Below are 23054 nucleotides of genomic sequence, written 5' to 3'. Positions count from 1 at the left end.
TTTTTTATGTTTGATTGTATTTGTGGGTTTTTTGTGAATGTATGTGTGCTTTAACTGATTTGATTGATTTATACAATGAATTATCATTTAATTGCGTTGATATTTAGTCAATGACTAAAGAATAGTTAGTGGAACCTTCAGATTAAATCCCAAACCAAACAATGCTGTCAATCAGAAGATTGGATAACGGCTGACAATGTTTTGAAACCGGGAATATATTCCCGGTAATCAGTTTAGAGCCTTTTTGCATAACAATTTTGAGTTTTTTTGAAATGCGCAATTGTTCACCCTTTGTCTGTGTGTCACATTGTGCAATTTATTCGATTTGTTGCTTGAGTCAGTCAGTTGCCTTTTCATTGTCAGAATCATGATCATTTACCAATTTCCAACTTCCTGTGATGAAGAAATTGCAAAAAAATCACTAATAAAGCATTTGAAAAATATTTGACCGTTAATTATTAATATTAATTTTTCCGTTTCACTTCCAAAACAAGTCCTAATTTTTGTATCTTCATCATTAAATATATGAACTGTTCCTACAAAAAACGCTTTAGACAGCCCCAACTGATCCAATTTACATGCTAGTTCAATATTTTTGTCAACAGTTTGCAGCATGTTCAAGTTTAATTTCAATAAAACAGACGAAAATGAAGAGAAACAAGAGGAAATTAAGGAACCAGATCCACCAATAACATTAAAGGAGTCAAAATGTATAGAAGTCTCATCCAATCAATATGAGGAAATCGCTGAATCTCTACCTGAAAAGAGTTTGCAGATGTTTTCGTCGAATGACTTGGAAATTGGATTTGTTGACAATATTAACATCAATGAGATGAATGATACTGACTTAATATCAGGTGTTTATGAAGGTGGTTACAAGATTTGGGAATGTACACAAGATTTAGTGGATTATTTCACTGAGGATCCAGAAAGAATAGACTTTGCTGGAAAAGTTGTTTGTGATCTTGGATGTTCTGCTGGAATCGCTGGATTGCTAGCATTAATCAAAAATGCAAAAGCTGTTCATTTTCAGGATTATGTAAGTTGCTCAATATATTTTAAAAAGAATTAAATCTAAAAATTGCATAAATTACAGAATGAAGAGGTCCTGGACAGCTTCACCATCCCAAACGTCATCCTTTATTGTGAGGAAAACGAGAAATCTGAGAACTTTTCAAGATGTTCATTCTTTTCTGGTGATTGGGACAGTTTTAGTGAATTAACAACCAATGACGAGAAATATGACATAATTCTAACTTCCGAGACAATCTACAATCCAAGTTACTACAAAAAGCTTTTAAATTTCTTCAAAAATCGTCTGAAAGACGATGGACAGGTCTTTGTGGCTGCAAAAAGTCATTATTTTGGAGTTGGTGGCAATGTCCTGGATTTCTGTAAATTATTGAAGGAAGATGGAACTTTTCAGTCTGAAGTTGTTTGGAAGTCAAGCATTGGATTACAGAGAGAAATATTGTTATTGAAAAGGAGATGATTAAGGGGAAGTAAATAAAATATTTTTTGAAATTTTAACGGAAATTTTTTATTTGAAATTTAAAGAATTTGTATGGTTTTGTGGAAGCTATTGTTTTGAGTTTAACGGAAATTTGAAATTCAAAATAACTGAAAATTTGAATTAAGTGGACGTTAAAAGAAACATTTGAATGGTTTTAATAGTCATTTGTGGGGTTTTAAGTTCAAATTTGAATTTTAGCGATCAATTTAAAATTTCTACATAATAAATTTAACGTTCAAAAATCAATTCAACCCTTGCCATAGCTTACAACAAGCAATTTTGCTTTCCCTTTTATTTCCATTTTCATGCGCACCACTTTCCATCTCTCTCACTCTTTCCCTCAATTCATTATCGACTTTCCCAATTTCCATTCAGAAATTTTTCCTTTCCCATATATTTCCTTTTTTTCAATAGGAACAGTATCAAATGTGAGAAAAGTTTTTTCACACACAAGATTTTTGTGTAACTTTCTGATTTTCATATTGAAGGAAAAATAAAGTTCATCCATTAAAAAAAATTGAAAATTAAATTTTAAAATCATTTACAACAAATTTGTATTAATCCTCAGTGAATTAAAGTTGATAAATAAATCAAAAGTGATTGAAAAATTTATAAAATAATTAAGATAGCATTGAAAAATAAAAGAAAAATTGTGTGAGAGAAAAAAAAAAGTTTTTCTTCCAGCTAATATTGATTTGTGTGTTGCTACATCACGGATTGTGAAATTTCACAGCAAAAAGAAAAGTGAATTAACAAATTTTTCCAGGACAATCACCCAAAAAGAAGAATTAAATTAAATTAAAAATGTAAGGATAAAAATAAATTTTTAAATTATTTTTAAGTTTCAATATGACGAGAACCAAGTTTATTCATTCATAAAAAGTGTACAGTGGGATAGGGTAGGGGGTTGAGGGGAGGTTGAGTATTGAAAGAAAAAGAAAGTTAAAATAATGCAGGACCGTAATTTATGGAAGTAAAAAATTTTCATTTTCTCTTTTCACTTCCCTTCGAACTTCGCTGATAAGCATTGGATTTCCAAACATGCGCATCGCATGTGTATGTGTGGGTTTTTTTGATGGGAAGAAAAACACTCGTCTGTGTATTGAATTGTGCGACATTGTTATCAATAGTGCCTTCAACTAAAAGAAGGAATATGAGGGAATTTTTCTGTATGCCAAATAAACATACTCGACACACATATACAACGACACAAGTTGTTGAACGTGCAATGGAAAAAAAAAACTTTACTTTTTTTTTCGCGACATTGACATGAATAATGTCTCAGCTTTTTTGTATAATAATTTATTATTCTGATGTTTATAATGATGATGCTATAAATTGCGGATTCTTTTGCCATATCCATTATGCCTATATATCTATATTTAGAACAAATAATACTCTTTACATAACAATTATTGAATCATCAATTAGGGATTCTCAACTTAATGGATGGGTAGCAAGCCAATTCAGAATGTCTTGGGTGATATTGATGGGTATGAGGGAGACAGACAGCATAGAATCATGAAGTTAAATTGCTTTTAAGTAAATGTAAATGATTATCCTGTTCAAGACAGCATGAGTAGGAAATTTTCCAGCTGTTGAGTTGAATTAGATGTTTGATTTGAGTCTTGTTCTCAGTATTGTAGTTTAAATGGAGTGGAAATGTTGGAAAATGCGTTATCTTGACTAAAAATATGGCAGAATTATCATCAATAACCATAAAGACTGGATGATTAATCATTTGTTGATAAGAACCAACTTTCATATCTGTTAATGCTTAGAGAAAGCATCAAATACATGCAAATATATGAGCAATTCAAATGACCCAATTTAACAACATAAAAGCCTTCCTGGAAATCTCCAACATTCAGTAACAAGAGTCCGTTTGAATGAATATAAAGCAAAGACCAAAGGAAAAACTTCAATCAAGCTTTTTTTCTTCATTCTTTCTCTGTTGGAAGATATACCGTGAATTTTTTTTTTCTGAATGACTGAATGGAAAACATCCGGATAGAAATGACTGTTTGCAAAAAAAGAAAGCTCTATGAAGTCAAGTTATAACAAATTGAATCAAAACTCATCTGGGAATAATTTTACATGCTTGTAATTTTAAAATTCCAAGAAAAATCTCGTACAAGTTTTATTAAATTTCATGTGAATCAGATGTTATGTACAGGAATTGATGTAAAATTATGAAAAACTGATTTATTGAACAGAATGGTCAATTCTGTGGAAGAATAGATTAAATTGAGGAATTTTATGGTAGAAGGGATGATAAATAGATTAGTTCTGTGCTGTACGTCAGTTAGATGATAATGATTTATGTCTAATAATTAAATTAAGGTATTTTTGATTGATGTTTACTTTTAAAATTGCTTGAAGGGATTGCAATTATGGTTTTTGTATGTTTAAGGGGTTTGAAGCTACATTTAATGATAAAATTTGAAAATAATTTTATCGTTGGCTGCTTTAATCAGTAAATTGATTCTGTACATTCAAATTCTCAATTTATTCGCAAAATTCATTATCCTTGATTGAATTTCGTAACCTTCACGTCTATCAGATCAAAACTCAGATAATGGCATGTCTTTGTCTCACACAACTTTGTCTTAAACCATCTAAAATACCGTTGAAAATATCAAAATCTGACATTTCATTCCATCAAGGTTAAGTGTATTAAATTTTCAGACATGAAAAAACTTGATACTTTTCTCATCCTTGAAAATAATTACTGAAAAATTACACCTACAGTAAGACAATCTTCAATTGTTAAACGTAGCAATCTTATGTATAAATTATGAATCATGTAATTTCCATAAAAACAAAATAAAAATTCTTAAGCTGTCTTCAAAAAAACCCATCAAGAATATAATTCCCCAAATTTGAATGACATGCATTATATTATGAAAATAAATTATACAATCTCATGTACTTCTATGGAAAATATGTAAGCTTCAAAATTGAATCAGTGAGATACGGAATGTAAAAACGAAAATCAATATGCGATCATATTTTTAAACTTCCTTTCCTTTCCCTTTTTACTTTTTTCTCGTTCTGTGTTTTTTTCTCGCTATTTTACTGTCGTTCCATGACGACTTTTGATGTTTTTTTTTCTCATTCCTGACGAATCTTTCAGTCAGCCATATAAAACAAAAAGCTCTCGTTCATATTGCGAACATTATGTAATATGTAATGAGGTTTGATTGTATGTACATATTTTTCTTTTCTGGGATATCTGTTGGGAGATTGGGAAGGACTTTGTAAATAGAGAAATAAGGAATGGAATTGGCATTCAGATTTGTGAACTGGTATTATGACAATTTTAGGTTAGTTATGTAAAGAATGGAGTTTGCATAGTAACAAGATCATTAAAAAGGTAGTTTTAAGCAAGCTTTGAGTCAACTTCGAGTTACCATGAAACATGGCTGAGAAATGGCCGATAGTTCGGGAACAGGCCAGATTGACAGATTGACTCAAGTCCTAGATCAAACTTGATGAAATCCTGACTCAGACTATAGCCAAGTCGACCTTGGGCAGAACTTTCAACCATTTATCTGCCGTATGCCTTACGGATTAGTTGTTTTGAACTATGCATGGCTTTAACCTCACTAAATACAGTACTTTTCAATCTATGGTTACGATCCACTTGCTTAGCAATGTTGAACCTTGTTTATTATGTCCGAATGTTTGTAGATCACAAGGGGGTATCCAAGAATAGAAGATCAGTTCAGGGTCAACCCCCACTCTCTGTTTAGACCAAATTCTTCAAATTGCTAGGGTTTCTGAACAAGAAATTCGCTCAATACCTCAAAAATCAGGGATACATTCAGAGAAGCAACTGTTCTGTCAATGAGTCCGATGCATGATATCTCAAAGATTTGAATATCCTCTGTGAGCTATCGAGCTGTCTGGCAGCAATAAATAATTTTTTGTCCAAATATCTCTCTCGAGATCAACCTTTAGAATGATAATGAATAAACATTGCTCTCAAGTTCCAGTCGTATTTGAAGAAGCCAAAGGTTGAAATTGATTTGGATTTTGTTTTGAAAAGTCGATTTGAGTCGACTAAACTCCATATAAAGTTAGAGTCGACTACGAACCTTGAATTCTCTAAACTCAGAAATCTGAAGATCTATTAAATGTTATCCAAAGTCCCAAAAACAACCTTCTAAGAACCAACCCTGCCTCATTTCATTCTATAAACAATGTTTCCCACACAAAAGGAAATTCTAAGCCACTCTTCCAGCCAGACGATCGTCAAATGATTTATTAGATTCTAAATCCTACTTCTTTTGTTGCGGCTTGCTTATGTCAGAAATAAATTAATTTTTATAGAGCTATAAAAATGGCAATTGGACTGTAAAGAACGCTTGAATAAAGAGTTTAGTTTAATTATGAGCACATCCAACAAGAAGACTAAAAATGTCTCGCATTATAAAATGTCATAACTGAGCATATATATGAAGAAATATGAAATGTTTCATCCTTCTTAATGTAATTCAAGCTCATCTTGTTGTGGAACGTCTGTGGACTATTAATCAAAAAAAAAATGTAGGTATCGTCATAGATATAAAAATAGAAATGTGTGAATTCATATTAGATTCTTTTTTTTATTTGATGGACTACGTAAAGTATGATGACAAAGGATGTGTGGGTCGTAAAAAATTTTATTCAGAAAATAACTGTGATAAATGCAGAGGGACTTTATTACTAGAAAGGGCGGTTAGTTGTAGATGGATGTTAAAAATAGAGATCTATGATGAACTTAGTGACGTGTCCATATGTGCCTTTTGGACTTTAGGGATGTAAAGTTGCAAATGGATGTATTCAAATGTATTGTCGATTATTGTGGGACTTTATGATGTAATTTATTGATTTTTTGATATGTTTTGGATGTTTCAAAGGTAAAATGATTCTATTTTAGGTCAGGAACTCAGTCAGTTGTCACGAAACTTGTTTCATGTATTCTTGATATTGTGCAAATTCTTGTCATGTCGATAGCACTTTATGTAATGATTGAGAAGTAGGTTTCTGATGAGAATCCAACACAGAAGGTTATCTAACCACTCGGTCACAGAGGCTTTTCATTCGTACTAGCAGATTCGTCTACTTATAGCTCAATATCCAATGTCCCTCTCAACTCCGACATACTGTATCTCTTACCTTACCTGGATTACGTCATCGTGCCACATTTCCATTGTTCTTAACCCTAATCAGCACCCAATTATCTCCTATTACACAAACTTCATTCCATTCATCACTAAACCAACAAACGCCTCCAAAACTAAAGCGTCTATTCATTAAAAAAAAATCCCAATTTAGTAACTAGCTCGTGAAAATTTTATGAAACAATTTATATTAACAGACATTTACGTTTCCTTTTCCTTTTCTCTCAAATATTAATTCCTTTTACCTTCAAGTGCAATTTTATTGATTTACTTAAAAAAACTTAGCTTACACCTTAAATATGTTGGATATTCATTACTCAAGTAGGAATTAGAGTGGTATGGTTAATGTAATATTTAACTGGGAAGTAAAGTAAATAAAAAGTTGTGAATTTATGGCTCTCATTTGTGTTAATAAAAATGGGAATTAATTTTCATTTGAAATGCGCGGATTTTTGGAGATAATTTGTAGGCTTTGGAGATAAAAGCTTTGATTTGTCAATTATTGTGGTGTTTTGTTGTGTCTGGAGATATAATCCACAATGTTTAACTCAGTTTAGATTGTTAACTTTGATTTATAATGCCGGACGACATTTAAAATGATGTTTATTCTTCAGAATCTAAAAATTCACTAAAATAAACAAAAAACTGGGTAAACTACAAGTAGAGGGGAGAAGCAACTATTTTCATTCACTCAATTATCAAATTCAAATCCTAAATGACCGTTAAAATATTCTCAAAACAATCTTGTAAAACTTTGAAGCATTTTTCAATTAAATCTTATCGATCGAAGTTCCAGTCAAACATCCAGAATTTTCTATAAATAACAACATGACCTTCTTGACATTTATATTGTATATTACAGAGTATTTCCTTTAAGAACTAAACTTTAAATTGGAAATTTTATGCCTGAAAACATTCTTTCCTATTCAGATAATCCCAAAAGAAGCTTTATTTTGTCTAACTTTTTTTTCCCAGCTATTTCTGGTATCAAGCACACAATTTATCAAAGCACGAAGTAAATTTGATTTGTACAAAAATATTTTTTTTTTGCTTTTCTTATTTGTCGACATGAAGAAGTCAAAAAAATAAAGAAGGCAAAACTTTCCTGCTTTCTTCTTTATTTTTATTTACCGTTGAAATCACAGACACTTTGGTTTGAAATATCAATTCCCGTAGAGCTTTTCATCATCTTTATGATTTGTTGGATGCGATAAGGCATTCGTTTGTCTCACCAAACTTTCTTGCTTGCTCTCAGTGACGTAAATTATATATTTTTTCGTGTTTAATCCTGTTGCTTGATAATGTGGGGAAAATATTTATGATTTGCTCATGAGTGCGTGATAGTTACCTTGAGAACTAAGCAGTTGTTAAGCAGATATAAAATATCACTGGTTGTGGAAGAAGATAGGATGATTCTCAGAAAGTGTAATTAAAATGAGATAGATTTTCCACACGAGCTGACTGTTGGATTTGGCAATATTTTGGGGTATGTGTATCAAATTCTGTGGAAGGTTTGCAGAAATTCAATCAATAATTTCTACGTGTGTGCCATGATATTTGAGCTGCAAACTTAAATTTCATTCTTGGAAGGCTCCGAATGTTGATTGACTGATTTCAATCAAAATCCTTAGAAAATCACTTAAATTGCTTGCTTCTACTTTATTTCAGAAGTTTTTTTGATTAATCTTGATCCAGGACAGATTTCAATGTCAATTCTCGTAAATTATTAACTGGATCTCAGTTTTTGGAAAGATTTCATCCTAAATTCAAGGAAATCACATAAATTGATTACTGGATTTCTAAAGTTTTCTCGATTAACCCTAATTCAGGATAGACTTTAATATGAATTTACCTAATTAACTAATTTTCTGCATCTAGTTGTGATTATCTCGTCAATTCTTAACTGGATCTCAGTTTTTTGATAGATTTCAACTTTAATTCAAGAATTATCAACAAAAATCCAAATCCCGAGCTTAATTCTCCATCCATTTACCCTAAATTGCTAATTTTCTGCATCACTTTTACCATCCATCACAATTTTCATCACAAAAAAGTTTAACTATTCTCTACCTAATTTATATAATGCACACAAATTTACCTCATTTCTCAGTACAATGTTCACCTCATTACCCAAAGCATATCCACAAGTACAATCATTCTATATCAAAACTTTTTTATTCACTCTTCAGAAAATCTACAAAAAAGCAAATGTCATTAAAATATTTTTTCTTATGCTTGCTATTTCCATTCCATATTTTCGTCGCGAAAATAAAAAAGGAAAAGTTTAATCAACTCTCATTAGACAGAAAAGTAAATTAATGCTAACTTAATGACAAGAGTAATCACAACTTTTCATTCTGCTTCTTAATCTCGGATATGAATTTCGAGAGTCACTTGAGTCTGTCTGTCTCGTTAAGAATCATGTGAAATGGAAATGTGTCATCATTAGAGGAGATGTAAGTGGTAAAACTTAAAGCTATTTTGAAGGTTTTGTTGATACTTTGAAGAAGAGTTTTGTTAGAGGATGAGGTATAAGTGTGGCATGATCTGAGTTGGATGTGTTTGGACAGTTTAAGTTACATGAGGATGTCAATGAACTGGAAGATTGTTTTAAGTATCAAGAAGACGTTCTTGGTAATGCAAGTCGGTTAATTGATCAAAAATCCGAGACCTGACGTGTCTATGGCATTGTGTTGGATTTAAACCGAATCAAGTCATTCCTTTTCGGAATCAAGGCTTAATTCAGAATTCTGACTAAATTCTCGGTTGCCAAATCATCTATCAAAGGATCCTTCATCAAATTTCGGTTCCATTCACTTCAAGCCAAGAATGAAGGAGGTTACACGCTATTGCTGACTTATACATTAATTGTATGCGTGAATAGAAAATTCTTGGTAAAGAATCCTTTATTTCCTTTAGAGAGACATTAAGAATGATGGAAATGGAGAGGCGTTGAAACATCTCAGACATAATAAAGGAATGTTAAGATGTTGAGTATTAAGTGGAAGGAATTATAGCAGAAAATCTTAAGTGTTGCTATGAATGAAAGTCTGGAAGCAGTGGTGGGGAACCTTTGGGGGCTCTTGGGACACCTTAGTGGTAAGCTTGTCTTAAATCCGCAAAGCACATACAGTTCATGGCATTTCCAGACATTTTGGGTGCACTCAAGTGTTCCGTGCCACAAAGGTTGTCCACAACTGTCTTACAGCAATGATGATAAAGTATCTTATGCTATAGTCAACAATATTGCTTGAAATTGTTTACCCGAGCGAGAAAACATGTTTAAATGACTTTAAAATGGTCACGAAAAGCAAGATTTAAGATTTTTGGAAAGCTTTAAGGCAAAGTAAAGCATTAAATTGAATTGCACTGTACGATCTGCATTGCAGTTAAGTTTGATATGTTGTTATGGTTTTGGATGAATCATGTTGATTCTTCTTGTTGTTTTGATGTAGTTTTAGGTTTTATGCTATGTTTTTTGTGATTCAATTGACTTTAAGTCAATAAATGCTTTTTGGATAATTAACGGAAGTTCAAAATTCAAAAAATTAAGTTCAAAATAGTTCAAAGCCAAAGTTTATAAACAAATCTAAATTAACTTTAAAATAAGAGATCAGAATGACGATGACAGATGTAGTCAAAAGAACAATAAACTATTCAAGTTCAGTCAACATCCCTGAGAATGAAAAACACACTAAATTATTCCTGAATATTAAATTTTCAAGAGCACTTCCATTGATATGTCTTAAATTAAATTTAATTTAGGTCAACAAGAAAATTTTCCCTTACTGCTTTCAATCCATTCTTTATTAATGCGCTGTTCCTGTCTCTCATTTTCTATAGCTTATAACTTTTAAACTTTCTTTAATTTGATCGTTCCATTCTTGTTTTTTGTGTTGTTTCGTTCCTTTCTCATCTTGAAAGTTTCTCTTTTTATGCTTGCTCTTCCTTCAATTTTCTTTGTTGCTTGCTACATCATACCTTAACGATTTACTCCCAGATTCCGTCATCATCTATTTACTTTGAAAATATTTCATTTACATTACAGTTTCAAGTTTTTTGTACTCTGTAAATATTAGTAGTGCTGTAATAAAGTTTTCATACAGCTTTTGAACTTTAACTTTTATAAAGTTTTGCATTGATTTTCTGTCAAGATCAGTAACTTTTTTGCTACATAGATAAAAGATGAGACCTGGGAAAAATTACGATGAATATATTGATTAGCTTTTTGAATTTTAAATGACTGTCAATTCCATAACTTTTTATATTTTTTAATGCTGGAAGGTATAAGATGTCAATAAAATTAAGTTAGAGTTCTTTGTGACAGCAATTAGAGTTTTGAAATGCTTTTGTTATCATGCAAAAATAAAATGAAATTTTTATATAGTCATATCCAGGATGATGGCACTTCAGGTCGTTATTTACTCTGTCCTAACTAGAGATTCATACTTGTGATGTCTGAGTGGAGTTGAATCTAGGGTATCGAGTCGTTTATAGGTAAATCTGTCGATATAAGAGGAAGGCCTCTGTGACCGAGTGCTTAGACAACAGACTGGATCTGTATCACTCATTTGTGAGTACAAAGATTCGATTCCCATCAGAGACTGAATTTTTCAATCTATAGAGTGCTGTCGATATGACAAGGATTTGTACTATGTTAATACCCCACTGTTTGTTAGAGGTAAGATCCTCACGATTGGCGCTTGGTAGTCGCTCAGAAGACACTAGCAAGACGACTCCGCTGGATTTTAATTAAATCGTAGTAGTTAAAGTAACCTTTTGTGAGATTTTTCAAAATTCATTCAGCATTTCTATTCAAAAACTGTATGTTGAGATACATCCAGTTGAAAATCTCCCAAACCAAAAAATCCCCACTCCACACATGATTAACCTTTGCTTTGTGACAAGATTGAATACGGAAAGCAGAACAAACACAATTTTTTACCTGTGGATTCTTTTTCCCTCTTTTTTGACCCACTCTTTTAGCATGTGAATGCGATTGATTTTTTTTTTCCATTCCACCTACACACGGGTTAACACACAGAGTCGTTTCCTATTTTTACATATCTGTAAAAAAAATGTGTAATGTAGCTGCTTATATAATGAAAATAGAAAGAAATTTCGTTTAACTTTCCATTGTTGGGTTGTTCATGACTTTACATAAAATTTTATGTATGTAAGCATAAATCTATCAACATAAAATTCCATTATCAATGTTAAAAAAATTAAATTTTTACACAAAAAGTGACTTTTTGTTGCTTTAAGCTAATGCCATTGTGCCATTATTCGATGCGATAATTATATTCAGATGAATTGCCTGCTTTTCTATTCATAAGAAGATTTTAAAGGGGAAAAATTGGCAACAAAAGGCTTTTTTTGTGAGAAAATTAGAAGAAGATGTAAGCCTTTATTGTAGATGTATTCTTATGTCTTCTGTGAAAGACATGGGGTTTAACTTGCCATAAAAATCGATATTTAAGTGACAATGCTGTTATCGAATGTCGTGTAAATGTTTGGAAACTGCTTTTGTTTTGGATGTTTGGAAGTTAGATTGTGGGAAGGATAGGGTTAGAGTACTAATGTATACCACAAGTCGGGTAATCGATCCTAAATTCAGTTTATTTCGTCAATTTAAATCGAGGACGGCATCAAGTCATAGTCAGACCATTCTGGAGCTGGATTTTATATATAGAATAGAATAACCAATATGGCATGCAATTTCTCATTATTGGGACTTGAACCCACGTCCTTTAATTTCTGATCGAATGCTTCTACTATTGAGCTATCGAGGGTTACTTGACTATATGGCAAAGTGTCGACTATATGCACTTCCGTTCAGTACACGATATATCGTTAAAAGACCAACAACAGTTGCCATTCAATCTATTCCTTAAACCCAGAACTGTCTACAACACTTAAGCTTCCAACAATTCAACCTTCCGTAACTGTCCGTAACAACCAATATATGGAAATTAATAAAAATCTATTGTGGTTTACCCCATGACTCACTAAAATTATGTATCCAAAAAGTTCATAGCACCCCAAAAAACAGATACAATAGAATCAGGTCATAGCTGTAAAGCTTTATGTCACCACAAATTTCAACCACTAAGTTCTGATTAAAGTTCAATACCTAACCACACACATGATTTTATCCATTTTTCTTAAACCATAAAGCTTATAAGGTACATCCTTAACATATTTCACAAATAGAAAACTTCCACAACTGCTCACTGAACAACAACAAAAAATAGATCGTAAAACATCCAATTCCAATTTTATTTTTATCGCTTGTATCAATAGAAAATTAATACAACTGACCATGTAGCACTATGTGTAAATGGATTGAAGATAATAACAATCCAGATATGGACCAATTTCTAGAACAGCGAAGACAATGCTGTACATCCACAAGAAAAAGGAATTTTGACTTCATTGAATGGAAGAATTTTCATTATTTATGGATATTGCTGATTCCATTGTGAATTTGGATGTTCTTGTGTTTATTTCTTATTCTTGGAGATAATAGATAGTCAGATTAATAAAATCAATAATTTCTTACATCACTAAATAATGAACATTTATGCAGACTTCATGTCTAATTTATTTTTATTATGAGAAATTCCATCGTAGCTCATTATTTACCATTATAAGGAAATATGCCATAACTTCCAATTTTGTTTTTCTATCGACGTTGCTGTTTACTTGTTTTGGTATTTTTAGTTCAATGGTGTCAAAATCAGATGGAAGATTTACTTCCAATAGCTTTTTTTCTGTGGCTAATTGGTTGATGTGCTGTAAAGTTTTGACAATAAATTGCGGATGTTGATAGAAAATAACCTTAAAAAACATGCTGCAAACAAGATGTCTTTAATTATAGATTCTAAAGGGAATCCAGATCATGTCGATAAAGTGGGCAACATAAAAAAACAGTTGGGGCTGTTTTTTTATACTCGCAGAATATTGAAATAACAAATTATTTATTGAACATCTGCAGCAAATAAAGATATTCAGATGCTGTTGAGGTTAGAGTGTGCCTTGTACGAGCTGTAATATTGTAGATGCTGTGTGAATTCTTGTTATATCGACAATTTTCTGAAAGGCACACGATGTGACAAGCTGGATTGGATTTTATAAAATTTGATTATACACCAGACTGACATCAGACCAGATATAATCATACCCCAATCAATTTAGCTGAGCATTCTCATGGAAATCTTTGTTTGTTTAGATACGATTCGGTTCCGAACAGTTCCGACACGATTTGGTTCCGAAGAGGTCCGACACGATACGTTTCCGAAGAGTTCCAACACGATACGTTTCCGAACAGTTCTTAGTCGATTCGGTTCCGATTAGTTCCGACACGATTCGGTTCCGAAAACGAACTTCCGACACGGTTCAGTTCCAAAAGTTCCAACACGATTCGTTCCGAAAGTTCCGACACAATTCGGTTTCAGTTCCGACACGGTTTCGGTTCCGATTAGTTCCGACACGATTCGGTTCCGAAGAGTTCCGACACGATTCGGTTCCGAACAGTTCCGACACGATTTGGTTCCGACAACCTTATAAGTATGCAACTTCCTGTAACTTTAGAGATTCCCATAAAATACACAATTCACTATATTCAATTCACCATAACAAATGCGTCAAATGCACCTTAAATTCCTTTACTATCCACTATCTATACTCACCGTCATACCCGTATAACTCCATTAAATTTACAAATTTCATATAAATTTTTTAACATAAACGAAGCAGCAAACCAACCGAGTAGAAAAAAGAAAGATAATGAAAAAAAGCAGAGAGAACTCCGCATATGTCTGTTGTAGTAGCAACAAAGTAATATAATAGCCTGATTGTCATATGCCTGCGGCACACACTGAAAATGGAGAAACGAAAGAAAATATTTCCCAACATTGCTCAGTAAATTTTTCTCCCTTTTTTTCATAATTACTTCACCTTTCCAGTAATAAAGTTGGAAATGAAAATTTCATTCAGTACGAAATCTCAGAGCTCATTTTAGTGTCGTGTGTTGTGTTGTGTGCTTGGTTAAAAATTATCTGAGCGTGAATTGTTTAGTTTTGGACTGAACTTTTGTACAAACAGTTGTAGATTAATGTGAAATTGATTTAAGATCCAGTAGAAAATAATTTTGTGGATTATTTATAGACCTAATGCAACTAAAATGTATAATTACGGAAATGAAGTGAAAACAACAAGTGTGTTCACGGGATTTCATCAAGTAAAGTTTTATTTGGTTCTTAAAACACCTTCAATCTAACTTTTACTGTCCTGCGCCTTATCTTAAACTTTTCATCAAAATTTTTCTTCTTTTATTGCTCCGATTATTGTGATTTTCAATGTCATTAAATGACAATATAAAGACACACTGCATATGTGTTGAATGTGATAACAAAGAAAAGTAATTTTGGGTGGATATGCTTAGCATGTAAAATATGAACAATTGTGCGCAAAGCAAAATTTATGGACTTTAAATTTATGAATTATTCAAAATGAAAGAGATAAAAACGTGATATAAGTGATGAAACATGACTGACACATGAACATTAACACCTTGAATGGAATTTCAGACAGCAATCTTAGATTTGAAATCAAAGAATGAAGAAGATTTTCAGTGAAATATTCATTGAAATATTTGCTCGATGAGCTTATGAATTTCTGTGAAAAAGCACTACATTAAAGGATGAATGAATGTTTTCCAATGAATTCATTATGTGGAATTATTTTGTTGGAATCACATTTGCAGATAGATTTTCATTCATTTTGATATCAATCTAGACTTCATTAGAATGTAAACATTGAGACGATTTAGAATTCAGAATATTTTAGCTTTGAACTAATGATGAAAAACAACATTTTTCATTAAAAGTTCTACAGAATATCCAATTATCCTGATAGATTTTACCTATTCTCAACTCTCAAAACCTATTTTGTTCGGTAAAACAGATTCAAAATTGAACAAAATTCAAATCTTTTGTTTAAAATTTTAGTTTTTTAAAATTAAGATTTTCTAGACATAATTGCTTGTCATATTATCAATCTTTAGTTAATAAACAGCTCAAAGTTTAGTGTTTAATATGTTATGATCTTGTAGGATATTCAAAAAGTACTTAAAATTCCAATTTTCTAAAATGTACTAAAAAATTTGATTATTTTTTTCTAATTATTTACAAAAATAAAAAAGTCCGTTCCGAGGAGTTGTGAAAAGATAAAACCAATTCCTATGTTGGAAATATAGTTTAATTAAAATTACTTCCTCACAGATTTAAAAATAAATGAAATGTTTATTCATCAGAGTTCAAAAACAGACTGAATATTTTACATGAAAAAGGGGTTTCCAACTAAGCACAACAAATATTATTCAAATCCCAAATGAACGTTATAACAAATTCATTTAATTATTGAAGCTTTCAAACAAAACATCTGACCTCAATTAAAACATTAACAAAGTTTGACTCTTTTATTATATCAAACCACAAAAAAGTGGTCCAAAACTCCACTAAAATTCCATCAAAAGCCCAAAAATTATCTCACTTATGCCATCGGGATCCCACACAATTAATAATAAATTTTTATTGAACAATATCTGTAAATGTAACGATATAATGAGCTAATTATATCCCATAAATTTCTATAGACAATGTCAAAAAAAAAAGTTTTTTTTTTCTGTGCCAATTGCGAGAAATTCATTAATTTTGGTATTCTGGTAAAATATAAAAATAGACTTGATTGAGGCAATAAAACAAGGTTATAAATTTGATGGGGTGTAGATGATTGTGATTGTTTTTATGGCCAAAATTTTTGCACTGCCTTGAAAAGTTTGTTTGGAAATTAATCATGAAAAAATAGTGGAAATTAATTTTGATTTTGAGATTGTTTGAAGTTTCGTGCAATTATTAAGTTTGAGGGAAACTCAGTGCAGTCTAGAGTGTGAAATTTTAAGCTTGAAACCTTCGCTGGATTGTATGTCACTTCGACTCACTGGATTGTATGAGGAGACAAAAAGGTCGAAACAGCTGCGTGGGAAAGTCAAATTTTAATTTTAAATCCGAATACATGTTTACGCTGCTCTGATTCTATTCTGGCTGCGAATCAGGCTCTTGTGCTTTCTATAACTATGTCGATGCAGAATTAGATCTGTAGTATCTATCCATATGTACGCGAATCTATCAATTCGAGAGTAAGGCCTTTGTGGCCGAGTGGTTAGGCAACCGACCAAATACATGTAGTGCCCTCTTTTATGAGGATTTGAGTTCAATTCCCACCAAAGGTCAATCTCACATTCCATTATGTAGAGTGTTCTCAATAAAGCAAGGATCCAAAGCAATCCTCACTACTATTTCATTAAAGACACAGATCCTTTACTTTATTACTGCCGAATCACGTCAGATTACTCAAATTTTAGTACACTGCATCTCCAAAGAGTCCGGCCTAACCAAACATAATTTTTGAAAAATGTCATCCAGCAAGAACAATAGTCCACACCGAGCAGACAACAACCCCATTTATCATCATTACCACAATAAGCTCAAAAAAAGCTGCAAAAAGCCATTCATAAATCTATTTGACCAGCAAACAGAGATTTTTATTCTTGCTGTTTACTTTCTGTGACTCCATAAATTTAACGCGATTTAATGTCTGTGAAAATTTTTTAATCCTCTAGGAGAAATTGACATGCTGAATATAAATCGAAACTGTTTAATCCAACCAAACACAGCAAAAACAAATTGTCGTCAACTGCAATTTATTTACATTTATGTCCTTTTGTGTAAATTGTTATTTGAGAAAATAAATGCAGACGTAAAGTGACAAGCGATGGAATCGTACCTGTGTCGAAAAAAATAAACATTTTAATATAAAATTTATTGGACTTTTTTCTGTTGTTGCTCATGACAGTCGAAAAAAAAACCCATTAATAATCGCACGACAAATAACGTCGCATTGGATATGTACATAGCAGTCCTCTGCAAATTTCATGATAAAAATAATTTGAAATTTATTGGCTAAAAATGAATGAATTCGTGATTTGAATACAATAAGAAGGAAAGTTTGCTGAAATCAAAATTTATTTGAAAGGAGGCAAGTTGAGTTGCAGCATTCATGACAAGTTAATCTCGTGTAAAAAATTCGTTTGAGATGCAGCATTGAATTTTTTATGAATTTTCTTTTATGAAATGATGAATTGCTTTAAAATGAATTTGCAGTGTTAGTCCAAGGGGTTGATTCCTTTTAAGGGTTCGTTGGCATTTCGAGACTTATGCCTCCTTCAGCACTTCCTTACCATGATTTCACTGGTGTCGTACAAAATTTCCGCAGCACCCACCGCTTCTTCTATGAGCGTTTCAGAATAATTGAACGGTCCCTTAAGGAAAAATCGTATCAAAATTATGTAGCGCTTCCCTTCACAAGGTTAAATCTGTCCTAGTGCTACAAAACCAACAGGAATATAATGGCAGGAAAGTAAATGAAGGAATGCCAGTTAGACGTCGAAACTGATGCTTAGGAGGCAAGAGGGTTGTAATTTTAGAACGTTGGTACGGTACAATGGTATGCCTGGTATGACAGAGTGGAATATTTGTCCAAAATCAACGGTACAACACTATATCGTGCCTACATACCCATGCATCCATGCGTACAGTCCCCATGCATTCCATACAGTTGGTCCAGGTTGATTGTGACGATTTGGACCATTTTTTCCACCAGCTTTGATTAGTTAAAGAAATCGTCACAAGTTCCATTTAGTTACTTTAATCAAGCTTTATTGTCTATTAATTCTATTTCCATTCTATTCACATCCATCTTAAAGCTTTAAAGCTTTTTCTCCTCCAAAAAAACCTTTCATAAATTCATCCACTCAGCATCCAATCCATCCAAAATACAAAAAATTAGAAAAGCAAACAAATTTCGCTCGCAAACAGCACACGATAAACATTTCATGACCTGGAAAAAAAGAGAAAAAAAAATAAATTTCATGTTGAAGCTTTTTACATTTCAAAAATGAATGAAGTATTAAAGGATTAGCACGACTTGTACAATATTTTTATGTTATGATGTATTAGTAAGTCCCGAAACAAAAAGCATTTTTCGCCATTCGTAGCTAATGAATATCCCACAATTTTCCATTAATGATGATTAATAATAAATTTATTGATTTTTTATGTTATGTTCATGCATGTAAAGTTCACGTCCCTAGGGAAAGTGAAAATTACTTATTCATATTCACTTGATAAATAAATTATCTCTGTTGTCTACGTTACATTTACGCCTAATTGCTGTTTGTTAATAGCTTTTTAGTGACAACTACATTAATTATTCTTTTTTTTTTTGCGTGGATTATCTTATCATAGTTCCGTTGTGGACGAAAATAATACTTAGCTGGTTGATGGGCTGAGAGATTAGATTGGATTTAATGAACAGAACAGATGTGTGGATTACAGAAAGTAGTTTTTTTTTTGGCAGTATCTAGTTGGGGATTGTTCACAAAAATATGTCAATCAAGAATTGTATTTTTAGACCCTCATCTGTGCTTGTTAAGGTGGTTCGTCCTTGACGTCAGCATGATGATTGTAAGGATTCTGACACAGGGCATGGGCATGATTCTAATGTACAGGGCATGATTCTAATGCTCAGAGCATGATTCTAATGCACAGTTCATGATTCTAGTCCACAGGGCATGATTCTAATACACAGGACATGATTATGATACATAAGACATGATTTTAATGCACAGGGTATGATTCTAATGCACAGTGCATAGTGCACAGGGTACTCAAGAGATGTGCGCTTAACCCTGCAGGTGCTTCTTTTTCCATCTTAGGACAAGATTCATCAATTTGGAGATAAAAGTTGCGGACTTGCCCCAGGCCCTAAGTTTTTGCGTTTCACAAGACCACGCTAACCCTCCCTCTCCCATCCTTCTTCCTCTCTGTCTTTCTTTCCCTCCCTGACTACACCCCCTGCTAATACACAACAGCTATATCGCGTCAATCAAGCTTTTTTCATTTCTGCTAGCTTTTTAACAGAACTTCCACATAAACATTTCATTTTACAAAAATTCACCAAGTCGACGTTTCGTTATAAGAAGTGCACTGAAACATAAATATCCCCCTTAAGCCCTTTAATCTTCCCCTTTTTATGGATTAAAAATAAATTTTCCCTCCAAAGCTTTCCCAAAACAAAAAAATAATCAATAACTTTTTACATCCATTCAACTCTCATTTACCCGCATCAAGTTATTTTTATTATTTTGGTTAGCTTGCATGCTGTTATAGACGTAGTCATAGTATCGTTTATTAATAAAATACACAAAAGTAAAAGGATGATGAAAGAGTGAGGTTAGCTCAAGTAGTCAAACAATTAATTAAGATTAAATTGAACATTAAATGTCGACCATTGTGAATTAGCTTTAGTAAAGCTTAATACTATGTGTCGTGATTATTAAATAAGAATCAGCAAGGGAATTCAATACATTTTATTTTCTGAAGTTGAAAGTAGTGTCGGAAGTGCCATGTTTTAATGCCTGTCGTATTTCAATTTAGCGGTTTTTTGAAATGGAAATTGTGAAGTTTGAGTAGGGAATTTTGGCATCAATGGCTGATTTATTCTCTTAGCATGTAGGAAGCTCTGAGGAGCACTGTGGATACAAAGACTGTTTAAAAAGCTCAAAATTCAAAAAGTTAAATCTTTGTTTACATTCTGAATTTTTCTTGTTTTTTTTTTTTTGTTCAAAATTAAGTCTTTCTAGGCATAAATGCTTGTCATGTCATCGATGCTTTCCTAATTTACAGCTCAAAGTTATGAATACAGCATGTTATGAGCTAGTAAGATGCTTAAAAATTACTTAAATTTAAAATTTCCTATAAATCTTGTACTAAATATACTAAATCTTGTAGAATATTCAAATAAAATGCGTCGCATTCAACATCATCCCTTACTGTCGAACCACTAAATTTCCCCCTTTTTGGATAAATATGGAAATTCCCTCCAACATAGCATGACCAAGCAAATTTTTTTCTTTTTGCGACATTACGTCAATAATTAGTTCCACTCACGCCTTCAAATGTACGTTGATTTATGTGAGATTAATCTTTTTATTAGATATCTCACGAAAAAAACAAGATGGGCTACACTTGGAGATTCTATGAGCCGTAAAAATATCACGTACTATATACGCTTATTGGTTCATGTGTTGAATGAAATTTATATATAACATACCTAAGTAAATAAGTGTCTATATGTGAAAATTATCTGAATGTGTAATTTAGCATAAAACATCCTTCCTCTCTTTTTTTCTGTGCCTTATGTGTCTCTTGATCCTCGTTTGACAAAAATAAATGACGCTTATAACTTCACTTTGATCTGGGTGGCTGGTAGACTGGCTGAGGCGCGAGATTTCAGCAATCAGACATCGTAGAGACCTCTGATTTTAAGCAATAGCTTGCTACTGTTGAGTTATTGCCTTATCAATTGGTTTGGTAGCTTTAAAAGAGTCTTAAATGCTTTAATAATTGATTTTTTAGTTTTCCATACAAAAAAATCACGTAGTTTTAGCCCCTTGAAATTTTGAATTTTTTCCGACCGTTAATTTTCAAAAAAAATTGGCCGTTATTTTTTCATACGATTTTCTGCTTGTCTGTTAGAGTTTTATTGTACTAATCAAATTCTGATCGCTGGAACAAAAATGCGCTTAAGCCCCTCGATCAACAGCACGAGGACATTTAACATTTTTTTGTCTGTTTCTATTACTTCTTTTTTTGTTTGTTCGTGTGTTTACATTTCATTCATAATATTAACACCAGTTAAAAAAAAGGACTGCCACACATGTGATGATGAGGATGTGAAAATTTAATTAAATTTTTTTTTCCCCACTCAAGCTTTGTTGACTTTGTTGTCTTTCTGGGTTACATTCATGATATAATACGACAGTGGAATGTTTTTTATGAATGAATTATTGATTATTTCTATAAAATACGTTGGCATTAGACGTACTTTGTGGAGATTATGGTTGGCAAAGCTCTAAAATAAATTTAAATTATAAACCACAGGACAAGATAGTTCAATTAAGTGCCAAGAAGAAGGGTTGCTATAAGCATAATGAAAAATACTTTCATGCCACAAATATGAATGAAATTAAGATCTATAAAGGATTTTCATTCAATGATTTTTGGGTTGTGAACTTTTACAAAAAGCCTTTTTAAATAATTGAATTTTTATCGGCAATATATCTAGGTAGGGATTTGAATATTTCAGAATTGGCATTACCTTTTGGAATGAATATACATATTTAGGGTATCAACAAACTCCTTTCAAAAAGCAGAATTTAAGTACAAAATTTGAATCTAGTTCTGATTTTAGTACAAAGAAAAGTTTTTGAAATTACAATATGAAGAATTTTGTCATTTTCGTCTATTTTATCAGTCCTGGATCTGCCTGGATCAATCAAAAACCAAATTTTGAGCTATTTACCAAAGAATGATTGATAATATGATGAGCATATAGACTTACTTGATGGAAAATTTTAATGATGTTTTTGTAAACAAAGATTTTAGAATTTCAAAGTTAAATTGATTTTCACTAGAATTAAAGGTAAAACATCGCAATAACAAAAGTCTCATCACTTTCATTAAGCAGATTCTCTTGAATTTAAACCAATTAACTTGCAATCTTGTGATTAATTACATCAGAAATTCTATTTTTATTCGCTCAAAAAGGATCCAGACAGAAATATGCAAATTTTCATTCCATTTAATTTATTTCCATTCCAAAAGCTCCTTTTTTCTCTCTCTCTCGTAGCGTAACGAATACGTTACATGCCTTCTTACACTTGTTGTAGGCAGCAATTGTATGAGAATGTTAAAATAATATAACGAGTGAGAATGAACGATAATGCGCTATAAATGTGATAAATGTGATTATGTTGTGTTGAGCATAAAATTTACGGACAATTTCGAGGCACTTTATTATAGTTTAATGTGATGGAAAGACTCAGCATGTGATCAGCATTAGACACATAAAGAGAGAATCTTCTACATTGTATATAGGAACTGTATTGAAATGAAAACAGACTTGAGAGTTTATTTAGAAAAGGTTAAAGCTAGAAGAAAATTGCCAATTTTAAAGGAAGCGTTCAACGGAAGTATTTTTGTGGTAAAAGACCAGATGTGTTTAGTTAAATGATATTACCCAAAAAAAAATTTAAGTACCGATATCTATCTATTTAGACATTTACTTTAAGTGGCTCTTATCATATAATTTACTGTTTATTTGCTGATTCATTGATGGAAGTCAATTTGCGTTACATATTTGGGATGATGTCTTAATAGAATCGGGTTTATTTTGGTGTATTCAAGGTT

The 23054-nt window shown here is 32.0% G+C and overlaps 2 protein-coding genes across 3 annotated transcripts in view; both read left to right on the top strand.

Moving 5' to 3' along the window:
- The first annotated feature begins 570 nt into the window (after positions 1 to 570).
- Positions 571 to 1530, top strand: LOC139095313 (histidine protein methyltransferase 1 homolog). The gene is made up of 2 exons (XM_070646637.1): positions 571 to 1039; positions 1097 to 1530. The coding sequence occupies exons 1-2, from the start codon at positions 614 to 616 to the stop codon at positions 1490 to 1492; spliced, it is 822 nt and encodes a 273-aa protein (XP_070502738.1). The 5' UTR covers positions 571 to 613; the 3' UTR covers positions 1493 to 1530.
- Positions 1531 to 1971: 441 nt separating this feature from the next.
- The window catches only part of Rab3 (RAS oncogene family member Rab3), a 36700-nt gene continuing 15617 nt past the window's right edge, over positions 1972 to 23054 (top strand). Inside the window, exon 1 of one of the 2 annotated variants that reach the window (XM_070646639.1) lies at positions 1972 to 2319. Coding sequence is in view for 1 of the 2 variants with exons in the window: in XM_070646638.1 (XP_070502739.1) it covers positions 14867 to 14923 (57 nt within the window). In the remaining variant the exon portion in view is untranslated. Of the gene's footprint in view, positions 2320 to 14718; positions 14924 to 23054 lie in introns of those variants that run through there. The other variant, XM_070646638.1, reaches the window with a different exon arrangement.

Source organism: Chironomus tepperi, unplaced genomic scaffold (assembly GCF_022539635.2).
Source record: "Chironomus tepperi strain 1889 unplaced genomic scaffold, CSIRO-AGI_Ctep_v1 contig_364, whole genome shotgun sequence".
NCBI lineage: Eukaryota > Metazoa > Arthropoda > Insecta > Diptera > Chironomidae > Chironomus > Chironomus tepperi.
This window is presented reverse-complemented; position numbering and strand designations above follow the sequence as displayed.

Coding starts and splice junctions, on each gene's coding strand:
- LOC139095313 (XM_070646637.1), top strand. CDS start 614: ATGTTCAAGTTTAATTTCAATAAAACAGACGAAAATGAAGAGAAACAA. Junction 1,040..1,096: donor CTGTTCATTTTCAGGATTAT/GTAAGTTGCTCA, acceptor CATAAATTACAG/AATGAAGAGGTCCTGGACAG.